The sequence below is a fragment of the Ips typographus genome, linkage group LG2 (assembly GCF_016097725.1).
Source record: "Ips typographus isolate SLU linkage group LG2, UJ_Ityp_2.0, whole genome shotgun sequence".
Lineage (NCBI taxonomy): Eukaryota > Metazoa > Arthropoda > Insecta > Coleoptera > Curculionidae > Ips > Ips typographus.
Genome location: NC_138423.1, coordinates 2,621,571 through 2,648,375, shown reverse-complemented (window position 1 = coordinate 2,648,375; position 26,805 = coordinate 2,621,571). Strand labels below are relative to the sequence as shown.

The following is a 26,805-nucleotide window of genomic DNA, read 5'->3' as shown; positions in this document are numbered from 1 at the left end:
AGAGGCCTCTGAAACCTTCTTAAGCTTACTATGAATTGTTTTTAACGTGCCAGAGGCCTCTGGCAGCCATTTTGTATTGCCAGAGGCCTCTGAAACCTTCTTAAGCTTACTATGAATTGTTTTTAACGTGCTAGAAGCCTCTAGCAGCCATTTTGTATTGCCAGAGGCCTCTGAAACCTTCTTAAGCTTACTATGAATGGTTTTTAACGTGCCAGAAGCCTCTAGCAGCCATTTTGTATTGCCAGAGGCCTCTGAAACCTTCTTAAGCTTACTATGAATTGTTTTTAACGTGCCAGAGGACTCTGGCAGCCATTTTGAATTGCCAGAGGCCTCTGAAACCTTCTTAAGCTTACTATGAATGGTTTTTAACGTGCCAGAGGCCTCTGGCAACCATTTTGTATTGCCAGAGGCCTCTGAAACCTTCTTAAGCTTACTACGTGCCAGAGGCCTCTGACAGCCATTTTGAATTGCCAGACTTCACAGACTTTTGGCACTTTCAAGTGGGTGTTCAGAGGGTTCTGTCGCTGTTAAGAGGCTAAAAACCTGTTCAGAGGCTTCGAGCAGTTTTATATTAAATTTTAGAGGTTTCTAACATTTTTAAAAACTAAAAAACTGCTAAACACATTTCCAGAAGGTTCTGGCACTCTTAAGAGGCTAAACTAATTTTCACAAAGTTTTGACAGTTTTTCGAGGCTTCTGCCATTTTTAAAGTTCGAGCTGTCAAAATTTGACATGTTTGCGTGACAGCTAAGTACTCCTTACAACAATTACGTGTTGTTAACAACTTTTATTTGGGTGCAAAAAAGCTGTACTTTTTGCGCTTGTTGCATAAATAACTACCATATTTACCCTAAAGTCATACGACGAACGGTTTCCACGATATGGCCGAGGAACAGTCTTACTGGGTCACCCGGTACAATATAAGACTTTGCCGCACTATTGCGTCACCCTGTATAAATCTAAATTTATTATCAGACACTAATGTTTTGACTAAATTTGTGATTCATTAAATAAGCAATAATATTAGTGTGTTAATGAGAGTAGCACAACACAAAACAACTTATCACTGAAAACATAAAAAAATAGTTGAAAATATTAATCTTAAGGGTAAAGGCCACTGCTCGTTATCTTCGTTCTCTATGCAACGGTTTCTGTACAAGCTAGCAGCTTGTAATATCCTTCATGTCACCTGTTTAACATGTTTTCTGTATTATTTGCGACGTTTATTGTGTTGATCGTGTTAGTGCACAAAATTAGGTCGTATTATTGGGTAAATCGTGGCGTTCCCGGTCCTAAACCATGGCCTGTTGTCGGTAATATTGCCGAACACATGTTCGGGAGGAAAACAATCGGTCAAGTCATAACAGACATATACAGGTACGTCATAGATCGTAAATTACAATCAGAGACGGTAAAACGGACACCATTACAGAAAATACGATGACTATCCCGTTGTAGGAATTTTCCGTGCTCTAACGCCGTGTTTACTGATACGGGATCTCGAGTTGATAAACAACATCCTGGTGAAAGACCATAAAGCTTTTTACAATAATGAACTTTTTGTCGACAAGAGATACGATCCCTTAATGGGACTGAATCTTTTTACCCTCAGGGATCAAGAATGGAAAGACATCAGACACATGCTGACGCCAGGTTTTACAGGTGGCAAGGTACTAATTAATTAACACGACCTAATTAAAGTGAACATCGCTATTTAGCTAAAGCATTATGTCACTTCAGATGAGGCATCTCTTCCCGTTGATACACGGTGTAAGCGAAAAGCTGGTAAACTTTATAGCCAATCATCCTGATGCATCCGCCGATGGGATAGAGACAAAAGATTTAACGAAGCGATACACTCTCGATAACGTGGCCACGGTTGCCTTTGGGTTCGATAGCAAGTCATTTGAGCACTATCAGAACAGCTCCAAATTTATGGAGTTGGCCAATCGATGTTTGGCAACTGGTTCGGAGAGTGCATTTTTGTTTCAATTGAACGCAGTATTACCCATTATTGGAGGATTTTTTAAAATCAAGTAAGTATGTTTTGCTATTTTGAAATTTTTTGGTTTTACAATGGGTTAATTTAAACACTGATTTGACTCTCAAATTGTCTCAAAATACTGCGTTTTGTACTATACACACCTTGACAGGACATGTTGTATGCTGTACAGAGTGTCACAAATTCTCGAGGCTTACATATAACCCAACTTACCTCAGTCCAAAAGTCAATGATTTCAGAGATACTGTCACGTTTAAATTGTAAAGCCCTTTTGGCCCAACAAGTTAAACGAGACGTGCGTTTATTACTTTGATAATCGCCTTTACCGGGATCTTGTTTCAGAGGCAGAATCCTACGAAGGCGTAGAAAGGCCACAAAGGTTATATTTCTTAAATTCCGACTTCGAACTCGGAAATTAACTAAATTCCGACTTCGAACTCGGAAATTAACTAAATTCCGACTTTGAACTCGGAAATTAGTTAAATTTAGATTTCAAACTCGCAATTTAGTTGCAATGTTTGTCAAACTGACAAATTCTACTATTTTAGATCTACTAATTAAGATCAAAGAGTGTTTGCAATGTTGTCATACTGACTAATTTTACTAATTTGGTTTGAAGAGTATATGCAATGTTATCAAACTGACAAATTCTACAATTTTGGTTTGAAGAGTGTTTCCAATCTGTCCAAACTGACAAGTTCAACTAATTTCTTTAAAGTGTGTTTGCTTGCAATGTTGCCAAATTAACAAACTCTCCTAATTTAGATCGAAGACTGTTTGAAATGTTGCCTAACTGACAAAATTTGGTAATTTGGTTCAAAAGTATCCTTGCAATGTTATCAAACTAACAAATTCTACAATTTTGGTTCGAAGACTCAGTGTTGCCACAAGCTGATATATTTTCGAGCGAGTTTTCCTGTTGAAAACGAGCGAGATTTTAAAATAGTGAGCGAGATTTTTTTTTAGAATAAATCGGTCAAATTTTGCGAATTTAAGTTGAAACAATTTAAAAAATATTTATACAGTAATCAGAGTTGTAATTAAATAAATTTTAAGGATAAGATCATGAATTGATGATTCAACTAATTCATACAATACTGTCCCACTGTCTTCAGTTCTTCTGTTTGTTCTGTTCTGACACTTCTGACAGCGTGTCAGCGTCAGCAGTGATAAATTGGCGTTTCGATACGCCATCTGATGGTCAATTTTGAAAAAAATCTAGGATGCCCAAAATTTTTTTCAAACTTGACCACCAGAGGGCGTATTTCTTATCATCAAACGCCAATATCGCCAATAGTTTGCTCTTTGCTGGACTGCTCGTAAGTTAAAATGTTAAGGATAACTACTTAATTACTGGATACTTTGAATTTGAATTTGGTTTTTTGGTTATCGGTTATGGTTACTTTGATGACTTTGACGTTGAAGCTATTTTTTCGATTTGAGGTTAAGATAAATAGCAAATTTTATGATCTTCTTTTCTTCAATTTTTAATTTACGTCATACGGTCGATTAGTCTGAAACACGGTGAGCTAGACAAAAACACAAATTTTGTTTTGACTGAGACTTTAATAGAATTTTTCTTTTCCTGATAGCTCAAAGTAGAAAACTAGGTAGAAAAAACAAAAAATTTGGAAGAATTATGAAAAGGAGCGAGATTTTACAAAGAGGAGCGTGAGAGTTTTTTACGTGTGAAACGAGCGAGATCTCGAACCAAACTGACAAGTCCGACTAATTTCTTTGAAGTGTGTTAGGAATGTTGCCAAAGTTAACAAATTTTACTAATTTGCTTCGAAGAATGTTTGCAATGTTGCCAAACTGAAAAATGTTGTCTAATTTGGTTTGAAGAGCTTTTGCAATGTGACAATGTAAATTCTGAGTTCGATGTCGGAATTTAACTAAATTCCGAGTTCAAAGTCGGAATTTAACTAAATTCAGAGTTTGAAGTCGGAATTTAGTTAATTTCCGAGTTTGAAGTCGGAATTTAGTTAATTTCCGAGTTTGAAGTCGAAATTTAACTAATTTCCGAGTTCAAAGTCGGAATTTAGTTAATTTTCCGAGTTTGAAGTCGGAATTTAGTTAATTTGCGAGTTTGAAGTCGAAATTTAAGAAAAATAACGTCTGTGGCCTTTCTACGCCTTCGTAGAATCCAACTACTTGGTAGACACCTATAATTTAATAACTAAATAGCAGTTAAAACTAAATGACAAAGTGGTTGGTTTATCAACTATTTGAATCGGAATAAAACCTTCAAACATAATTCCCAAAAGTAACACTTTAAGCAATACCTTTTTAGTGCACAAATTACTACAATAATTAAATAGATTATACTTACATTTGTTAAACAATGATGAGGGCAGTTTTCTGGATGGTTTGGCACTCGCGATTTATTATAATTTAGGAAATAGTTTGCTATTCAATTAATTTACGAACCCGGTGCGGGTTGCAGAATTCGGGTCGACTACATCATGGTGTTATAAGGCGGAGTCTCCGACCGTCCGAAAATTAAAATAAATATTTTGGGTAAAACGAAAACCAAATTGAACTTTTGACTCTCTGTAGCTCCGAAATTATTGACTGAGGTAAGTTGGGTTATATCGTCATGGTTTTACGGGGTACAGAGAAAACGGTAATAGATAGAAAAAAAGTAGCATACGTGTTCTGATCTCTTTTTCTGAGCTGAGATGACTGGCGAAAAGTGGGCTGCGCAAACTTCATTTGTTTCAAAGATACCTCCTCTGTATTTCATTTGCTATTAAAGTTATCAAAAAAGGAAAAACGGTTTCCGGTAGAAGTTTTGACGTAGAATACAATGGCTTAGTCAGTTTTTTTTTATTACGTTTAGTTTCTGACATATGACACTAAGTTATATTTTTTTAAATGAAACACCCTATATATTTTAAGTTCATTTAATTCTGTAGATTTTTACTTTTTCAACGGTGTATTAAAACATATGTTGGTAAACGTTAATCTTGGTGATTAGAAAAAAGGCGTTTCCTCAACAAAAAAGTGCTAAATAATATTTATAAAAATACCCACAGTTGAAACAAAATTTGGCTATGTTCATATTAACATGTTACATGTCGTTTATAAACAGTTTTTTCAACTTCTACCTTAAAAATAGTAGAAAATAGAAATGGCCACTTTTCTTATTAAAGTGACGGTAAAACTGTTTGTAACTTAGATTTTTAATAAGATTTATTAGAAATATTTAATTTCCTGATGTGTTAGTTTATATGATTTCCGATTTTGTTTGGTATTTTAGATATTGGCTTTTTCTTAGCTTAGCAAAGGTCTTTTTTCAAAATAACAGGATTAACTTCCACAAACTTATATGTTGTAATAACCGTTGAAAAGGTAAAAATTAACAGAATTAAATGACGTAAAAATATATAGGATGTTCCATTTAAAAAAATGTAACTTACTGTCATATGTCAGAAACTAAACGGAATAGAAAAAAACTGACTACGCCATTGGATTCTACATGAAAACTTCTACCGGGAACCGTTCTCCCTTTTTTGATAACTTTAAGAGCAACTGAAATACAGAAGAGGTTCAAAACTTACCAATTTTCGAAAACCCCCCGTATCTTTGAAACAAAAGAAGTTTGCGCCGCCCACTTTTCGGCAGTCATCTCAGCTCAGAAAAAGAGATCAGAACACGTATGCTACTTTTTTTCTATCTATTACCGTTTTCTCTGTACCCCGTACAACCATGGAAAATGCAGCAACCTGTACAGCAAGGAAACTTATCTCTAGCAGCCCTTCATCGTCCACTGTTTCCATCACTTTAAATCGTTTCAAGTGTTATGAAGAGGCTTGAGATAGGTGATTCGGTCGTCCTCATTAAATATTTGCCAGCAAAATCAGTGTTTTCTTCAAGAACTTAGCTGCAAAGTAAGTTAGGTAGAGACTTCGAACAAGGTTATAAATGTAACGTACCAGATTTTGGGGCTGTGGCTACTGAAAGTATCTTTATCACGACTTCTTTTTATTTCCTTTGCATTATGTGTGCATTACGTATACCCACATTTTAAAGTCTTCCAGTTTCTTCATCATTCGGTCTCTTATTGCCCATGCTTCTACCCCAAATACAAAAATTGAAAATATGTAGCACATAGCTAATTTGATTTTTGTCTTCAAAGATATATCCTTGCTAATAAGTAATGACTTCATGTTGTTAAACACTGATATCGATGTTTATTTCTTTAGATTGGTCCCATTGACAGTTTACTTGTTCTTTTTCTTCTTATCACGCCCTCTCCTGCCGAAGGTTGGCGATCCAAATGGCAATTGTAGATTTGTAAACTGTTAGCCATGACTTCTGGCGTCTTCCTACTGATCTTTTCCCCTTTGCCCTCCATTATGAACCGTAATATTTCGTATTTATCACCTCTCATCACATGACCTAGGTATTGCATTTTTCTTTCCTTGATGGTGTTCAGTAGTTCTTTTTGTTTGTGCATGCGCTGGAGTACTTCATCGTTGGTGATCTTTTGTACCCATGAGATTCGAAGCATCCGTCTACACACATACATTACAAAGGATTCTATTCTTATTTCGGTCTGTAGATTAGTGTCCAGCTTTCACATCCATAGAGTAGGACAGAGAAGACGTAGCATCTGATCATTCGAGTTCTGAATTCCAAATGAAGGTCTAGTCTTCTAAAAAATGACTTCATACTCATGAAGATTTTTCTTTTATTTTACTTATTCTTCTATATCTCTTATTTTTCTTATTCTTCTATTCTATTTCTTTTTTTTTTACAATTTCTTTTCGGGTCGCTCTAGCTATTGATATGTTAGCTCCCAAATATTTTATTGAGGTCACTTCGATTTCCTGATCTAGTTTGTCACTTGTTGGAGCATAAAGTTCAATTATATTTAAATCTCTGAGTTGTTTGTAATTTTAATGGAGCCACTCTATCGCTCTATGACCGACTGTGCTACTTTCGTTTGTTGTTAAGTATCCGCTGTTATGCTTGTTATTGTCGTTTACTGATAACCATCCATTTGATTTTTGAAACTTTGAGATTTAAACCGTACTTTTCTCTGATGGCTTGATTCATTCTCAGTAGATGTTGAAGTTGCTGTATCGTCACACAGAAAGAATCTATCTAGAAAGATAGCCACCACCCTCTTAGGGTTTTGAGGTATGTTAAGGCTAATTTGAGCGATCTTTGGTAGTTTTTGAGCTCCTGATGATGGGTGCCAATGTACCCGAAACTAGTTGAGCACCCCCCCCCCCTTTTAACATTTAGGGATTAATAAATATAAATTTTTGTTGACTATTTCTTCATGTTCAAGTACATTCTTGTACACTGAAAACTCCTAATTCCGGATCCGGAAGTTTAAAAGCATGTCAAGTACAGTTTGCCATGTCCAGAAAAATCTAAGAATATACTGAAAGAAACTTGACCTAACCTAATCGAAAAGTGACGCCTTAAAAGCAGTCCGAGCTCTAAAGTTCTTGACTTTTTGTTAACTCAAACCCATTCACCCATTTTTCAATATTTGCTTGTCAAAATTCAACTAACTCTAAGTATTTTCATTTTAAAATTATATTTGCCCCGCGACTGCAAATTTTATAAAACAGGAATTTCCCACGAGACTACCCCCACTTTGATCCCACTTTGAATGCGGATATTTATTATGTTCCAGGCTCGTGCCCAAGGATGTCGAAGACCAGCTGGTGCAAATAGTGTCGGATGTTATAAATTACCGACTACAGAACCCCCAGATGGAGTACAATGATTTTCTGCAGTTTCTCATTGAGGTCAGCAAGGAAAAACATTTAAGTTGTACGGACATAACGGCGTATGGGGTGGCGTTTTTGTTTGACGGTTACGAATCGGCGTCGATGGTTTTGGCGTATGTTTTGCTAAATTTGGCACTGAAACCGCAATATCAAGCAAAAATTCGAGAGGAACTGCGACGTGTTGGTCGTGAAATTAGTCTGGAAACATTGTCCGAATTGCATTGGACAGAAGCGTGTATTTATGGTAAGTTTTCCAGAGAATCAGGATGTTTGTAAAAAGGTCGCGTCGTTTGGCACAAATTTATTTAAAAATTAGGTGTTTTTTACTAACTTTAATTCAGAAACCATTAACTGTAATTCAAAAATAAAGTCAAGTATAATTTACAATAGTTAATTGTAATTAAAAATAAAAAAAAAATAAAAAAATCCAATCATCCAATAATGGTAAAAAAAGGTATTGTAAAAAGTTTATTTGATAGAGCCAAAATTATTTGCAATAATGAACAATTTAATAAAGAAAAATTATTCATTAAAAATGTTCTAAAAGAAAATGACTATCCTGAAACATTTATTAATAAATGTTTTAGGGATTTAGAACATCCAAAACAATCTGGAAATCAAAATCCTTTTACTAACCTTTTTATTCCTTACATTCCAGGTATTTCTAACAAAATCAAACGAATAGCTAAAAAATATAACATCAGAACAATATTTAGAACTCAAAACACATTAAGATCACAGTTAACAAAAACAAAACCTCACAATGAAAATGAATCTACAAGAAACGTGATATATAAAATTCCTTGCGAATGCAATCAATTTTATATTGGTGAAACCTCCAGACCTTTAAAAAAACGTATTAAAGAACACCAAAATTATTTAAGAACTGGAGACTTTCACAAATCTAATATATGCCAACACGCGTTTGATAATGATCATAGAGTCAAATGGAATGAATGTCAAAGAAACTTTTTCAAAAAGACGTAAAATAAAAGAAAGTGCATATATTAGATTAAACCACGACTCCTGTGTTGCTACATCCTCTATTAATATTGACCAAACTTGGTTAAATATTCTAGAGGAGGAGATAACACTTGGTCATATCAAACGAAACTGAAATTTCTTGTAATTTTGTTTTCATTATAAAACCCACCTTTCACTACAACAATAGATAACCTTTCCTATTGGAATGACAAAAGTCAAAATTTATGTCAATTTTTATTGACAAAACCCTTCTCAGAATTCCAAATTGAACATTATCAGGTTTAATATTTATTAAGTTGTTGTTTTCTGTGTTCTGCCGTTGTGTTCTTTCTTTTTTAGATTCTCTGAAGACGGTGGTAGATTTTCCACCGAAACGTCAGCGTTTTTAGGTAACAAGACCGAGCCTAAGTCAGTGGTCCTGTGTTGGGACGACTAGGTTAATGTTATTTTCAACTTAGTTGAAAATAGTGCGAAATTCCATTTTCCCAACAAACCTTTTTTGTGTGAGACAGAAGACCCAATAAACAAAGAACATATCTCTAAAAAAAGACGAGATAGTAAATATAATCGAAGAATATTATAAAGACCTATATTCATCAATTGCACCGTAACCAGAGAACGCTAATACTCAACGTAAGATCATGAACGTCGGCTCAGAAGAAATCCCTGACATAAACTCCACCGAAATTGAGAAAGCCGTAAGCCAACTAAAAAATGGTCGAGCTTCTGATGAAGATAAAATCACTAGTGAAATGATAAAACTGGGAGGCACATCCACCATGGAATCCATGAAAATCGACAAGGAGACACAATATCCCGTAAGTTATTTACCCTTGCATTGGAGGACGTATTCAGAAGACTAGATTGGGACAAAAAGGACCTGCGTGTGGATGGTAGATATCTGAGCCATTTACGCTTCGCCGACGACATAGTTTTAATCAGCAGTACAAAGGAAGAACTTATCGAAATGTTGGCAGACCATATTCGACTAACATGGGCTGCTGTAGGAAAATTGGGAACAACATTAAGAAATCCAACACTTCCTATCAACCTAAAAAAGAAGGTTTTCAACATATGTGTTTTGCCAGTCTTTACTTATGGAATGGAAACAATGACTCTCACAGAAAAGCGCGAATTGAGTAAACACAACAACACAAAGACGTTTAGTACAGTGGCGTCCAAGGCAACATAAAGGAAGTGCTGGTCGTCCACAGAAACGATGGATCGACGATTTAAAAGAAATAGCGGGAAGAAATCCGCACCAGATGGTAAATCGATCCGAATGGAAGCAGCAAGGGGAGGCCTATGTCTAGGAGTGGATGCAAAAGGGCTGCAGAAGAGAATAGTGATTCACAAAGTATATTAAGTGTATATCAGTTTTCTAAAGTGTAATTTTGGTAAAAGTAAGATGCCTGTCTATTCTATTATACAATAAAATTGTATACAAGAATAAAATTCGGGTTATCCGAAAACCCACTTAGTTAGCGCCAACTATTGAAATATGTGCTTTCTGATATGTTAAGTTAAATTGAATATGTTCACATTCATACAGGTATTTGATAGGTGCACTATGAAAAGTCAAATACTAGACAATGTTTGATACCTATTGTCAAAGTTAAGTCATATTATGTTCTGTACGTACTTCCTAAATGGAATTTAAAGACAATTGTGCCATTTGTCGGGTTTCAATGGTCCGGCATTCACTAATAATTGTTGTATGTAATTTGAAATGTTTCCCTGTCGAAACCGACTTTACCAGAAATGTCACGCTATGAATCATTTAGTCCAATGTCCGCTATGTCGTGCTTTATTAACAGGGAGTGAAAATCTTGCGAGGAAGAAGTACAAACAACACAGTAATCAAGACAAAAAACGTAAAATTAGTATATGAAATCATTTTTCATTGAGTGAGATTGGTCAGAGGAGAAGCTTCTACAGGAAGAGGAAATTTTACTTATCATATCATGAGCTGAAGAGTGATATAACTTTCAAGAAGCTTCAGAAAAAAGAAGTGTCCATATCCACTATAGCCAATTATTTGGAAGAGACGTCATTTACAGTAAAACACAAGGGAAGAAGGGTAGAATAATTCGGCAACTAAACTGATTTATTCAGGAAGGCAAACAAATTGTTAGGATGGATGAGACAAAATTTAACTTATAAGTTTAGTTGTTTTCTGAACAATTCAAAAATTATAATTATTGGTGCTATTTCACCTGCTGGAGAAGAGATAGAGTTTGTTCACCAGGGAGTTGGCGAATGAATGGATGCAGTCTCTGTTTCGAAGATGGGAAGATATGGGAAACCATATGCGGGTTCCTGTCACTCTACTTTAGAGGGTGTGTTTTACAGAACTGGTGCTCATCTATTACGTTTAGGTAGCAGTATTTCAACTGCTTGTGAAGCAGTAAATAATTATTATTCTCATTGTGTTGTCTCAATGTCATGTTTATATTAGGACTCTAAATATTAGGAAAAGTTATGTATTTAGCTTAATTTAGGAACAAGTGGTTAAGTGGAACCATTGATTAAACTCTGACACTTGTTCATAGTGAACAATAATAGCTATTTATGTAACCCAATGAAAAAAAAAATATAGCAGGAAGGAGCAATAGCAAACAAAGGGGGTGACAGAAACAAGGGGGAGAGGGGGAGTAATATGGCGGCCGTCAACTTTCGGTTGGCACTATAAAACACTATTATTATTGTCCACTGTACAACTTAATTTAAATTTGCAAAACTCAACTGTTAAAGAACCACAAACAAACAAAACAAATTAACACTAAATACAAACAACAAATTTTTGCGGGTTTGAAACTCCAAACTGACAATGACTTTGCGTCAATTCAACTGCGCAGTAGGCGAATGCGCAATCAACTTCCGTCCCCCTCGCTTAATGCACAAACGGGTTATAATTTGTATTATTGTTACCTCCTGATACTTGTTCTTTTTCCTCATTGATGTAACCAGTTACGAAAAGATCGATTTTGTGTAACGAATGAATGTTTGTAGGGCGAGCACAGCGAGGTCCTACAATTTGAATGAGTTACACAATAAGACATTTTCGAAACCTGTTGCATACATAATTTTTTCTAATTTTGACCAAAAACCATCTTTTAAAGTGATTTAACACAAATATTCACTTTCATAGCACCTTGTATAAACTGTGACAACGACATGTTATGATGGATGTCGCCCATATGTTTCTACGGAAATGCATAAAAACAGGGAGTGATGAAATGAACTTTTCATAACTAGTTACATAAAGCGATACTTTTCGTAACTAGTTACGAAAAGTAAAACGTTTTTTCACTCTAATCAGTTTTGAAAAGTGTCACTTTATATGCCAAAATTAGAAAAAGACTATTACTATTATTATTCAAAATATATTCTTTCATTACAGAAACATTCCGACTTCACCCGATCTTCGATAATTTTACGAAAATATGCACTCAACAGTACGAATACACTCCCACTAGTCCCGAATTTAAAAAGCTGCACCTGAAGCTGTATCCCGGTGATAGAGTTATAATTCCATATGGTTCGATATCAAAAGATGAGAAATACTTTCAAAAGGCCAACGAGTTTCTGCCAGAACGGATGATGGATAGAGACGGAATAAGCAAGACAGCTTTTTTCCCTTTTGGTGCTGGACCTCGTGCTTGTATAGGTTTGTATAGAAAACCAGCACCTACGTTACTAGAAGTAGTTGTATAGTTTCAGTACTAACTTCAATTCAGAGTTTCAGCACTAAAATTAGCATCGATTAAGGTTTAACTAATTATTTGTGTATAACTAATTCAGCAATTTTTATTACAGGACAAAGATTTGCTGTTATGGAACTCAAAGTTGGGTTGGCACAAATTATAAAACACTACCAAGTATCGTTAAGTCCGAAAACAAAAATTCCTCTCAGATTAAAACGTTTTAGGTTTTTTAATCAAATTGACGGTGAACTATGGTTACGGTACAAAGAAATCAGCTGAATATAAACTATTTTACGTTTAATTGACTTTTATTTGGATACCTCCAAACCTGCGCTTAGTTAGTCTAATCTTTAAATCAATCTTATTATAAAACTTAGACGTGGAATTCGAATATCGTCAACTTTCTAATTAGTCTTTTTCCGCTGGAGGATAATTAAGGCTTATCCCCGAAAGCCGGTTGCGACAAATTGTATTTCAAACAATGCTACGAGACTTAACCTACTTCGTAAAGAATTAAGTAAGTTGTGGAAGCCTTGAAGAGCTCCTGCCATTTCCAACAAGATAAAACGAATTCTTTTAAAAGTCAATTTAAGCCTCTCGCTTATCCAGTGCAAAAAAGTCAAATTCCTTCGCGTTCGACGACTTAAATAAATTGTTTTTAAATCGACACTGCCCTGATCGTTCTCTTTTGTCCGGCCCAGATGCTAATAATACGGTTTAGTAATGCAGATAAAAAAGTGTTACGTGATATCGTTATGACGCTAAATTTAGCTTAAGAGTTTATCCATTCTGTCTCTTATTGGCTGTTTTCGCTGTCTGGCTGTTTAAAAAACGAATAATCTTGGGTCGTTTTTAAAACCTTGCCATTTATAAACGAAACCACTGGTTTTGAGGCGGTTTGGACTATAATTGAGGTTAATTTATTGACTCTCGATTGACTGAGATTCAAGTGGAAAGTCAACGGAAACCGCTCTGCATCAGCTAACACGCAGAATAGAGGGAGCTCTCGTCAGAAGGCGAGAATCTCTTGGTGCTTTTTTAGACAGAGAAGGAGCATTTGACAATACTCCCTTCAATGTCATTTACCGTGCGTTGACTGAACGCAACGTTCAGAGAGTGGATTCGTTTCATGTTGTCCAGTCGCAGCATTCAGGCAGAAATGCACGGAGATCGGTCAATGGTGGTTGCCGCAAGGGGCTGTCTGCTGTGGAGCCTTGTAGTGGACGAACTACTGCGGAATCTGAACAATACTGGCCTGTATGCACAGACATATGCAGACGACATAGTTATTCCCTGTAACGGAACCAGAACCAGGTAACTAGTGCGACCTAGTCGGGTGAAGAGTCAACCCGGCAAAAGCACAGCTCATGCTCTACAGCAGAAAGCGTGATCAAACTACAGACAGTCGATTAAGTACCTGGGTACCTGGACGCTAAATTATCATGGCGGGAGCACATAACCTGTAAAATCAGGAAAGTTTCGTTTGATAACTTGATCGATAACGGGAGGCATGAGAACTGCCCCCACGAGAGCACTTGAAGTGCTGCCCAATTTCCTGCCTTTGGACCTTCACATAAAAATGGAAGCCATAAGTGCAGCATATAGGCTGCGCACTATGGATCAATTATAAGTTTACATGTATGGACACTCTTGTATATGGGACTGGTCCACTGAACTGGTCCGTGACCATATGCCTAGAAGGCTAGAACTACTCAAACTTTGTCAAAGTTGTTATTACCTAGCGATGTATCCTGTGTATGTATATTGGAATATATCTAACTGGTTCACGGATGGATCTAGCAGAGAGGGGCTGACCTGAACAGGTGTCTGCGCTGAGACATGCCAAATAGTAAAGCATTTTGCATTGGGTACACACGCTGCTCCAAATTGGTTCTGGAGTCCAAAACAACCCTGGAAAAGCTGGCCCAAAAGAACGACATACGTCTTGTGTGGGTTCCGGGACATGCTGCTATTCCGGGAAATGAAAAGGTGGACTGGCAAAACTGGGCACTCAGAAAGTGACCGACTGTAGGGATCGCCAATAGCAGGGCGATCCAGTCGCTAAAATCTTCAGCTAGCAGCAGTTTCAAGAACGCTGGGACTCCGCCATAGGTATAAGAACTCATCAGTGGCTCCTCAGCCAAAAATACGAAATACCTGCTGGAACTAAGCAGAGAAAACTTAAGGACGGACTGACTGGCCACTGCCAGCTGAGAGAGCATCAGTACTTGATGGGTATAACCGAGGATCCTACTTGTCGAAGATGCTTGGAAGAGGAAGAGTCGGCAGGACATATCTTAATGTGGTGTCCAGCCTTCACTCGTTCGCGGATAACATTCGTGGGACAGTCAATAATGACGCCCAAGGCAATCAAGGAGCTAAGACCTAGCAGACTGGTTGGCTTCATAAAGTCGACTGGACTGCCGTAGCTACCAACAGCCCGGACGTGACGGGCCCTTACAGATACGTTTCTGAGGCGCTGCCCCCCCGGTTTGCCAAACAACAAACAAACCCTGACATTACATCCTAAAAACTTAAGAACACTATATTAAAATTAAATTTAGTCTACAACCATTTTATTAGGGCTGGGGATGACCCTATGGGGGACAGATATGAAACTAAATCTACCATCCGCAGTAGATTCTGATCACCTCTACTGCGGATGGTAGATCAGAGTTTCATACGACGACGAAAGATTCCACACATCAGAAGTTCCAGAGATATTGATTCATTAGTTTGGATGTCTTCTTTAGCATTTCCTTAAATCCAGTCCTGTGAAAACCAAGGAGGAAGACACGGTAGGACTGTCAATTTTGGATATGTTATTCCTGACAGTTTTTATAGTTCCAGAGATATTGATTTTTTGTTTAGATGTCTTATTTAGCATGTCCTTTTGAAGAAAAACCATTTTTTTTTTGAACGACCAAACCATTTCATCTACTTAAACGTAAAAAAATAATTATTAGTACATTAAGTATTAAGAACAGTAGGTAAGCTTTACTGATCGATGACAAAATTCAAAATTTGTCTGAGAACTGTAAAGCTGTTACTCTTCGTGATGCTTACACTATTTTTTGTACGACTTCATCAAAATCATCCTAATTATTAAATAAAATGAAAATATTCTAACAAATTTTCTTCAATTCTGTGAATAACAGCAGGTGTTCCTGCTTCCCGTTTTGTTAGCCCTCGCAACCAAAAACTAGCCCTTCTCGCCTTCAAAACAGATGCTGTAATCTAAACCAAACAATAGTGCCTAAGTCCTGCAAAGAGAATGTGCTGCGAGAACTACATGACAGTCGCGGCGGAGGACACTTTTGAGTAAACCAGACTTTGACTAGAATAAGAGATCGATTTTACTGGATTAACTTCAGAAATGACGTTGAGGAATGGTGTAAACGGTGTGACCAGTATTCGTTACAGAAGGGATCCAGCACAATTCAGGAACTTGAGAGAAGATGAAACCAAACAACGGCCGTATGAAGATGACACTGGACCACAGACCAGCTGGTGGCAATTATAAGGAAGGTGATGCTGTGTGGATGTTTCAACCCAGGAGGAACAAAGGATTTAGTCAAAGATGGCAACGACATTGGGAGGGACCTTACAATGTGGTAAAAAGGTTAAACGACGTCGCGTACAGAGCCCAACGCAGCCCCAAAGGCAAAATGAAAATTGTCCATCTGGACAGACTCAAGAAATACCAGGGACTAGATGAAGCGGATCGGGACGATCAGCTTTAAGAGGGGGGCAGTGTTACGGTTTGGGCCTACTATGCTCGATACTTCTGAACGAGCACTCGATTCGAGATGAAACCGATGCGCCGCAATATCTGGCCGGGCGCGTGTTAAAGTAGGCCACAGTTAGGAAGCGCCACACCTGGAAGAATCTTTGATATTCGAGGCAAATCGCAAAGCTTTTTTGCGGTTATTCTAGAACGTGGTTTGCGAATATAAAAGAAGCGGTGTCGACGCCGAGAGTAGTGGATTTGGGAACGCGGTAAAGTTTAAATAGTAGAATAATTGTGGAAATGTAGTAGTGTTTTTGGTAGCTGAATTAATTATTGTACAGAGTGTTTTGAAGTGTAAATAAATTTATTTCTTGAGTTAAATTGACTTTGTGTAAACCCAGGGGGAACCGTAACAATATTTATGAATTCGTTTTTATATCTGCTATGAGTGCTATGATAAAGCTAAACTACGAAACGATTATATTCGATCGCGGTTTATTAAAGCCTGAAAACTGCTCGAAAATGTAGTAATAATATTTTTCATTATAATTCGCAGGATACCTCAACTAATTTATATCGCCATTAAGCTCATAAAAGTCCCGAGTTTCATTACTTTTTTCGCTCAAAGATACAGTCTTTTCCGATTTAGCCGTGAAATGGCTTTTTTGATATCCAGGCGAAGTTTTCCTTAATAATTTTTGCCTGGTCAGTGGTCTGTCCTTATGGTTTTTGCACAATTTGCATCAGGTAAATATATATTGTTTACCAGAAGTAGTAAGTGTGACTTTTTGGTCTTGTAGCAGATGTTTGAGAGCTTATCGAAGTGAGGCTTGTAAGGCAGTTAAAGTACCAAAAATAGCTTCTACTTCGTGTGCAATACGCTAACGTATGTTCTAAAAGTTTTGGCACAAAATATGGTTTTAATAATATTCAACTAAAGTATAGAGATACACGGGAACAAGAAATTAAAGAAGAGATAAACTAGTGCAATTTTACCAAGAGATAATAAGAATACCTTCTATCAAATCGACTGTATTTTAATAAACAACCAAGAAGTCTGGAATGTAGTGCAAATTAGAATTAATGAAAATCTGAAAACACTATCTTCTCAATCTCATAGATAAGAGAAGAAGCTGTAAAGGAAAAAGTGAAGCACAAAAATCAGAAAAGCAAATGAAGGTTATTATAAACAACAATGTGAAATTGAGGAGTATAGAAGAGATAAAAAAGTCACAGAACTTGCTGGCACCAGAAATGTACGACTCGTCTTGTTATCTTCTTCTTTTTCAACCTGTGTTGATCTACTCCTGGATGTAAGCCTCTTCCAAATATTTCAACATCCTTCTGTCTCCATTTTCCGTGATATTCCGGATATCGTCTTGCCATCACTTTTGTAGTCTGCTCAGGCTTTGCCTGGTCTCTCTAGCACCAAACCAAGGTCCTACATCTTTGTTGGTCTTGTTCTGCTACATGGCAGGCTCATTGCCATTTCATTCTTACCACGAGTTTCATCACACTCATTACCCTAGTTCATCTACGAATTTCATCATTTCGAACTCTGTCCCTCAGGGATATTCCGAGCACGGCCCTCTCCATTGCTCTTAGTGTAGTTTGTAATTTATGAGCGGATTTTGGGGGTAATTGCCATTGTATCGAGCACTGACAATACACAAAATTTAAATAGTTCAATTTTGAGGTTTATAGGGATTTAAGTATAAATCCTAATTTGCCAAAAGCCGCCCAGGAGAGGCTTACTCTTCTTCAGATTTTGGATGTCGATTTTCTTTACCCAGCTTGATCTTGTGTCCCAGATATACTCAGGAATATTCTTTAGACGATGGCTTACAGTATTGAAGTGATATATGAAAGAAATGTGCTAAAGAACAACAAAGCAGCAGGACCAGACCAATTGTCAGCAAAGATACTTAAACTGATAAAGAAGGACCAGATTCACATTCTGGTAGAATTAATCAAGACACAGTATATAGAACAGGAATAATACCGAATGAATGATTGCTACCAACTTTTATAACTGTTCCAAAAAAGAAAAATGCCAAACATTGTTCTGACTATCACGCAATAAGTCTAATGTCACAGACACTGAATATCTGGTTAAAAGCAGTCCCTATAATAAATTATTCAGGAAGCTTGATAGATAATAGAGATACAGAATTTGGACCACGGAAAGGCTTAGGAACAAGGGAAGCACTGTTTGAATGACAGACCTCAGAGACATAGTCACTGTTTGGTGAATAATATGGACTATCACTAAACTTATGTTAAAAACAAGATATAAAAAGAATCACCCTAATGAAAGAAAGAGTAAGAGAATACAAATAACTTGAAACAACTATTTATGAAAATAATGATATAGCTCTTAAGAAGTACGAATGAGAATAGAAGAGACCAGAAGCACATTTTTTATAAGAGTGAAGAGAAATTTCCTGCTGTCGAGATACGAAACGTTCAGCTAAAAATAAGACTTTTCTTCATGTAATTTCTTCGTTATCGAAGATTTGCTAACATCGTGGCAATCCTTCCAATTGATCTTTTCTTGAATTATCAAGTAGAGTGTCTCATATTTTGAACCCCGCATTATGTGACCCATATAGGTAATCTTTCTTCACTTCACCTCCTTCAACGCGTCCAACTCTTTATTCATTCTGGTAAGCACGGTCCAAGTTTCTACTATTTTTAGCCTCAGGTTGCGACTACAGAGCATTTTCTTCATTTTGACAAAAGCTGCACGTGCTTTCTCTATACGGATGTTGATTTCGAAACTATAATCAGAGGTGCAGTTGATGTTTGTATCCAGATCCAGAGTTATATCTTGAAACCCTCTCTAATCTATCTACATACATGTGTTCTGGCGGAGCATTCTAAGTGACGACCCTATTCAGCAGTTTTTGTAGATTACGCATATTTCCAGCAAGAAGAACAGTATCGTCTGCATAGCGCAAATTTTTAATTGTCTTACCATTTACTGTGATACCTCCCAAATGGCATACACGGGATCTGGTGAATAATTCTTCAGAGTAGATGTTGAATAAAAGTGTCGAGAGGACACATCCCTGATTTACGCCCCGTTTGATTTCTATACGGTTAGTCATCGTTTTTTGTACTCGCACTGTTGCCTTCTGGTTAAAGTGAAGGGATAATGAAGATGTGGGCCTAAAAGTTAATGAAGATAAGACCAAAGTATTTACAGACCCGAAGCAATAGGAGGAGAGGCCAGAACATGACAATAGGCGACCAAAACTTTGAGGTGGTCAATGACTTTACCTACCTAGGCTATAACATATCCAGCAAACGGGACGAAATGAAGGAGATCCAAGGAAGAATCAGTAATGCCAATAAAGTATACTACCACATTTCGGCCATAATCAGATCAGGGAATATCCATAGGAAAACAAAACTGTAACTTTATAAAACAATAATACGCCCAGTTTTATGCTATGGAAGCGAGATCTTACGCAGAATATATGGATCAGTCCAAGAAAACGAACAGTGGAGAATAAGATACAACCACGAGATCCACCAGCTCTTCGCAGAAGCAGATCTGGTAACAACAATAAGATTACAAAGACCTAAATGGGCCGGGCATTCGCAGAGGATGGAAAAGTCAAGAGGATTTTCAACCAAAAACTGGAAGGTAAACGACTGGTTGGAAGAGCAGGGGCGAGATGGGCAGACAAAATCCAGGGGGACGCTCGATCCATCTCGGAACTCCAAACTACAGAAAGGCGGCGGAGGACAGGGATGGCTGGAGGAAGAAAATAGAGGAGGCCAAGACCCGATTTGGGCTGTAGCGCCATTGGATGGAAGGGACAATGATCCTGATATTTCGTAAGTCCAGGTTTTTCAGAGCACTTCTACTACCTGGTACTGAGATCCTGAACAAATTTCAGTTTAATTTCTCCCAGTTCCAATGATAAACGTAAAAGCAAAAAATTCCCTATTGGATGAGACTGCGGCAAATTTGGAGTATTATCGTTTTTGGTAACAAAAGCTTCGTTGTGTTGTCGAAGCCAGTTTTGGGTATGTCTTGAGTAATAACTCTATAAATGATTCTGCGTGAAATGTATTCATTTTGTGTACTTGCCCACCCAACTTGTAGATACTCGTACTTATTTCGCTCTTACTTCTAATTTATACTACATCTTAAAGTGACATTTTTACAACACTTTGTATTAAAACTCTACTTGTCCATATCCTACAAAATTCGTTTAATTTTCATGGATTAATATAAGTTATTCAAAATCAATTAATCAGAGAGCTTTTAATTATTTACGTGGAATCTATTGCACGTTACGATATCGTGATTAAATCATTACAATATACGTTCGTTAAGTTGCAAAATCGTTTGTTTCAGCACCAAATTAGCCAAATCCATATAATTACAACTAAAATCCTTCTTTATTATAATAATTTATTAATTAATTAACTTGCCAGCTTAATAGTTTTTAAACTAGCACATTAGTTGGTACTACAGCCTAAAATAGGTTAAAACTTGTTCACTAATTTAATTTATTTCCATTTAAAACGCAGTTTTCGGGACCAGTTAGTTTAATTAATTGGCATATTTCACGATTGCTCGTGTAGTTTGCAGTAATTAGTCAACATATAAATTGTAATATTACTCGAAACCGTAATAAATTCTACTTTATATGAACAACAAACTCAGTATATGTTGTGGGTTTTTAAACAGAACCATCAACCTACACAGAATAGGAGCTTAATTTGTTCACATTGATGATAACTATTTAGTTCTAGTTTTGTATACTTTGATGGTATTTTTCGAGTGGAATCAAAAGTGATTTTAGTAAATAAACTTTGTATTACTATTAAGAAAAATACGAGTTGTTAGGTAAACTATCATCCTTTCCTAAATACCAGTAGATTACATAAATTAGTAATTACATTTCCAGTTATTTTATAGAACCAATTGTGTCGTATTTTAAGCTACTAACACACTATTAACTAACCATCTCTCATACAGACCGTATTCTTTTATGGCGACCTCTGAAATCCAATAAAGTTTCTGTCCATATTATTCGGACGAGGATTTACTGATAATCGGTAATATATTTGAAACTCACGCTTGTATCGTGGGGTGTAAATAAGTACAAATCCATTCTGGTCAAGGAAGATTTATAGTCGGAGCGAGTGTTCGATAAATGCATTTTGAAGAGGATCATGGAAACGTGGGAAACTGAGCACTGCCGGATTACGTGACGGAGTAGATGAAAGATCAGTTCGGTTTTTAAAAAGATGTTGATCTTGCTGTCATACTTACAAATAATACCGTTCTTCTTTTGCTTGGAATTGTTGAAGTAAAAAATCGAGAAAAATTAGAAAATGTAACTATGGTACAAGTAAAAAATGGGAAAAACTCTATGATGTAGAGATATAGGGAAAATACTAGTAAAATGGCATGACGTAACTTAAGTTACACGACCACTTTGACAAAATGTACTAGCGATGACACTTAATGACAGGCTTCTAGTCACTTTAAAGCTGTCAAAACTCATTAAACACAGTGAAACGATAAAATGTCAAATAGTCGCGTCTCTTTGATGAGTTACGCTGCAAATTGTTATTCGTAACCCTGTGGAGGTCAATGTAGCAGTTGTGTCGTAAAATGACAGTTTAAATTTTAAATTTGACAGTTACGACACTTCACAGCCGTGCTTATAGTCAGGTGACACTTGTTATAACTATTAAAACTCATTCAGCAGTGGGATAAAACTATTGAATGTAAAACAATTGTACCTTGTATTTACACCACAACGAACTCCAAGTTTGACATTTGTGAGGTTAAGTGTCACTCCGAAATGCTTCTTACGACACTTGACAGCTGTCAACTCTCAAAACTCATTCAGCGCTAACATACAACTGGAATACGCAGATTAGTTGTATTTCTTTGATAAATCGCATTGCAAGTTGTATTTACAGATTCATAGACGTAAATTTTACAGTTGTGACATTAACAAACACTTTGATATGTATTTTACGTCACTTGACAGCTGTCACTAGCTCTACCGACGCGTATTTACCAATCCACTGGATAAATCACTCTGTACATTATATTTATAGTTATACGGAAGAAAACTTGACAGTTGTGACGTTAAGTCACGTAAGTATCAAAGTGTTGCTTAACGTCAGAGCTGTCAAATATGGCTCCATGGAACTGTAAAGGCAACTTACAGTGCAATTTCTTTAAGAAACACATCTATTCCTTAATGTGCCAACTGTCAAATTTGGTTCCGTGGAGCTTTTAATACAATTTTTAGTGTAACTGCTGAAAATAGCAACTATTTCTAATTTTATAGTTTCAGGTCACCAATGAGTGAGTTTTGACAGTTGTGACAGCAGTCACGTGATGCAAGCCAAGTACTAAAACAGTTGTGAGAGCTGTCACGTCACGTAAGAAAAGTATAAAGTGACTTAACGTGAGGACTGTCAAATTTGGCTCCATGGAGCTGTAAAGATAACTTACAGTGCAATTCCTCAAAGAAACACATTTATTTGGCATATTATACATTCAGGTCACTAGTGAGTGAGTTTTGACAGTTACGACAGCAGTCACGTGATTCAAGAAAAGTAGTAAAGTGTTTCTTAATGTGCCAACTGTCAAATTTGGTTCCGTGGAGCTTTTAATATAATTTTTAGTGTAACTGCTGAAAATAGCAACTATTTCTAATTTTATAGTTTCAGGTCACCAATGAGTGAGTTTTGACAGTTGTGACAGCAGTCACGTGATGCAAGCAAATTACTAAGACAGTTGTGAGAGCTGTCACGTGACGTAAGAAAAGTATAAAGTGACTTAACGTGAGGACTGTCAAATTTGGCTCCATGGAGCTGTAAAGATAACTTGCAGTGCAATTCCTCAAAGAAACACATTTATTTGGCATTTTATACATTTAGGTCACTAGTGAGTAAGTTTTGACGGTTATGACAGCAGTCACGTGATTCAAGCAAAGTAATAAAGTGTTCCTTAATGTGCCAACTGTCAAATTTGGTTCCGTGGAGCTTTCAATACAATTTTTAGTGTAACTGCTGAAAATAGCAACTATTTCTAATTTTATAGTTTCAGGTCACCAATGAGTGAGTTTTGACAGTTGTGACAGCAGTCACGTGATGCAAGCAAAGTACTAAGACAGTTGTGAGAGCTGTCACGTGACGTAAGAAAAGTATAAAGTGACTTAACGTGAGGACTGTCAAATTTGGCTCCATGGAGCTGTAAAGATAACTTACAGTGCAATTCCTCAAAGAAACACATTTATTTGGCATATTATACATTCAGGTCACTAGTGAGTGAGTTTTGACAGTTACGACAGCAGTCACGTGATTCAAGAAAAGTAGTAAAGTGTTTCTTAATGTGCCAACTGTCAAATTTGGTTCCGTGGAGCTTTTAATATAATTTTTAGTGTAACTGCTGAAAATAGCAACTATTTCTAAATTTTATAGTTTCCGGTCACCAATGAGTGAGTTTTGACAGTTGTGACAGCAGTCACGTGATGCAAGCAAAGTACTAAGACAGTTGTGAGGGCTGTCACGTGACGTAAGAATAGTATAAAGTGACTTAACGTAAGGACTGTCAAATTTGGTTCCATGGAGCTGTAAAGATAGCTTACAGTGCAATTCCTCAAAGAAACACATTTATTTGGCATATTATACATTCAGATCACTAGTAGTGAGTTTTGACAGCAGTCACGTGATTCAAGCAAAGTAATAAAGTGTTCCTTAATGTGCCAACTGTCAAATTTGGTTCCGTGGAGCTTTCAATACAATTTTTAGTGTAACTGCTGATAATAGCAACTATTTCTAATTTTATAGTTTCAGGTCACCAATGAGTGAGTTTTGACAGTTGTGACAGCAGTCACGTGATGCAAGCAAAGTACTAAGACAGTTGTGAGAGCTGTCACGTGACGTAAGAAAAGTATAAAGTGACTTAACGTGAGGACTGTCAAATTTGGCTCCATGGAGCTGTAAAGATAACTTACAGTGCAATTCCTCAAAGAAACACATTTATTTGGCATATTATACATTCAGGTCACTAGTGAGTGAGTTTTGACAGTTACGACAGCAGTCACGTGATTCAAGAAAAGTAGTAAAGTGTTTCTTAATGTGCCAACTGTCAAATTTGGTTCCGTGGAGCTTTTAATATAATTTTTAGTGTAACTGCTGAAAATAGCAACTATTTCTAAATTTTATAGTTTCCGGTCACCAATGAGTGAGTTTTGACAGTTGTGACAGCAGTCACGTGATGCAAGCAAAGTACTAAGACAGTTGTGAGGGCTGTCACGTGACGTAAGAATAGTATAAAGTGACTTAACGTAAGGACTGTCAAATTTGGTTCCATGGAGCTGTAAAGATAGCTTACAGTGCAATTCCTCAAAGAAACACATTTATTTGGCATATTATACATTCAGATCACTAGTAGTGAGTTTTGACAGCAGTCACGTGATTCAAGCAAAGTAATAAAGTGTTCCTTAATGTGCCAACTGTCAAATTTGGTTCCGTGGAGCTTTCAATACAATTTTTAGTGTAACTGCTGATAATAGCAACTATTTCTAATTTTATAGTTTCAGGTCACCAATGAGTGAGTTTTGACAGTTGTGACAGCAGTCACGTGATGCAAGCAAAGTACTAAGACAGTTGTGAGAGCTGTCACGTGACGTAAGAAAAGTATAAAGTGACTTAACGTGAGGACTGTCAAATTTGGCTCCATGGAGCTGTAAAGATAACTTGCAGTGCAATTCCTCAAAGAAACATATTTATTTGGCATATTATACATTCAGATCACTAGTGAGTGAGTTTTGACAGCAGTCACGTGATTCAAGCAAAGTAATAAAGTGTTCCTTAATGTGCCAACTGTCAAATAGGGTTCCGTGGAGCTTTTAATACAATTTTTAGTGTAACTGCTGAAAATAGCAACTATTTCTAATTTTATAGTTTCAGGTCACCAATGAGTGAGTTTTGACAGTTGTGACAGCAGTCACGTGATGCAAGCAAAGTACTAAGACAGTTGTGAGAGCTGTCACGTGACGCAAGAAAAGTATAAAGTGACTTAACGTGAGGACTGTCAAATTTGGCTCCATGGAGCTGTAAAGATAACTTGCAGTGCAATTCCTCAAAGAAACACATTTATTTGGCATATTATACATTCAGATCACTAGTGAGTGGGTTTTGACAGTTATGACAGCTGTCACGTAACGAAAGAAAAATACAAAAGTGTTCCTTAACGTCAGAACTGTCAAATTTAGCTCCATGGAGTTGTAAAGACTACGTACAGTGTGGTTCTTCCAAGAAACACATCTACTTGGCATTTTATAATTTCCAATTAGTCTAAATTCCATTGTCTGAATTGTTGTTTTTTACATTTATTAGCCTTTTCTTCATCATTCTCTTGAATTCTTCTAAAATTTCCTAAATTCCTTTGACATTTCCTTCAAAAATAATTTTCTTAGAATATTCCATTTCTACATATACCTAACTTGGCATATGTGTGTAGATAACAAAACCGAGTTTTTGTGACATACAATTGCCTTAATCCAACTAATTATCAAAAGCATATCAACCACATATGCACCACATTGTTATCATGAACAAGTCGCTGGTAACAATTTGTAATGGATTGGACATTTATTTACAGGCTGATTGGTTCTATTTTGCAAAATATTTTTGCTGGAATCTGCTCCAAAATGTTCTTAAAAATGACCAAAGAGTCGTATAATGTATAAATTTGTTTTACATTCTACATTAAGATAAAAAAAAATCGGAATTTGTATCTCTACATATATCCTATAACTATAATCCCTTTAGTTTATAACAATACAAAATATGTAAGTATTGTAAATATGAACATATCAAATCCAATTTTGACATATTGGAAATTACAAAAATGTTGTTGAGGATAGAGATAGTCTATCCATCGAATCGTTGGAAAGATAGAGAGTTAATGCACAAACAAAACTTGTACACAACGAACTGATTTGATAACGCTGAAAGATAGTTAACTTTTTTCCTTGCAAGACAGAAATTCGTGAGTGCCCTGCCCGTAGAATTATCCTTCTTTATTGCAATCAGTGAAGCGGGGTACAAAAGAAGTCCGCAAAAATCCGAACTTCGAGGCGGATGCATCTTTTGAGATAAATTGCAACGCATTTATCTTCCTGCAAAAGTGGAAAAGGCATTTATCTACGGCTGGTTTATGCCGAGAATCTCCTCAAATGTATTTAAGGGTGTAAAAATAAAATGTTAGATCACTTTTACGTATAATACGTTGTATTTTTTACTCGCATGCTGGAAGTTTACTTTTGCGCATGCATTTTAGTTTAGAAAGTCCTATAATTAACTAAATAACTAAGCAAACTTTGGAAGAAAGAGGAGCCCGAATCCAGGAGAAATGGAAGAAAAAGCAGGAAGGAGCCCTAAAATTGGTTGAATTGGTTGAATAACTGTGAGTACCCGACAACAAAAAGCAAAAATGGACGAGACAATAAAATAACTCATGCAGATGATGAAAGACATGAAGACAAGCCAAGAAAACCTAGAACATAAGTTTGAAAAAATGAAAGCAAGTTGCAGGAGTTTAAAGCAAGTCAACATCAGTTCGAGGCAAAG

The 26,805-nt window shown here is 36.5% G+C and overlaps 2 protein-coding genes and 1 long non-coding RNA gene across 4 annotated transcripts in view; 2 read left to right on the top strand and 1 right to left on the bottom strand.

The window, feature by feature from the left end:
- LOC145725449 (nephrin-like) overlaps positions 1-26,805 on the bottom strand; it is a 378,014-nt gene that overhangs the window by 179,754 nt on the left and 171,455 nt on the right. The window lies entirely within an intron of this gene.
- On the top strand, positions 1,092-12,747 carry LOC145725450 (putative cytochrome P450 28d1). The gene is made up of 6 exons (XM_081974216.1): positions 1,092-1,377; positions 1,433-1,670; positions 1,741-2,036; positions 7,659-7,999; positions 12,143-12,409; positions 12,559-12,747. Exons 1-6 carry the CDS (start codon positions 1,199-1,201, stop codon positions 12,723-12,725), a joined length of 1,488 nt encoding a protein of 495 aa, XP_081830342.1. The 5' UTR covers positions 1,092-1,198; the 3' UTR covers positions 12,726-12,747.
- On the top strand, positions 8,006-11,561 carry LOC145725455 (uncharacterized). The gene is made up of 2 exons (XR_014177279.1): positions 8,006-9,147; positions 9,198-11,561. It is a non-coding gene; the product is annotated as an uncharacterized LOC145725455 (long non-coding RNA).

What these genes read in the sequence shown, in the direction of transcription:
- LOC145725450 (XM_081974216.1), top strand. Translation starts at nt 1,199, where the DNA reads ATGTTTTCTGTATTATTTGCGACGTTTATTGTGTTGATCGTGTTAGTG. An exon ending in GTCATAACAGACATATACAG is followed by an intron (nt 1,378 to 1,432) that starts GTACGTCATAGA and finishes ACACCATTACAG; the next exon opens with AAAATACGATGACTATCCCG. An exon ending in GACAGAAGCGTGTATTTATG is followed by an intron (nt 8,000 to 12,142) that starts GTAAGTTTTCCA and finishes CTTTCATTACAG; the next exon opens with AAACATTCCGACTTCACCCG.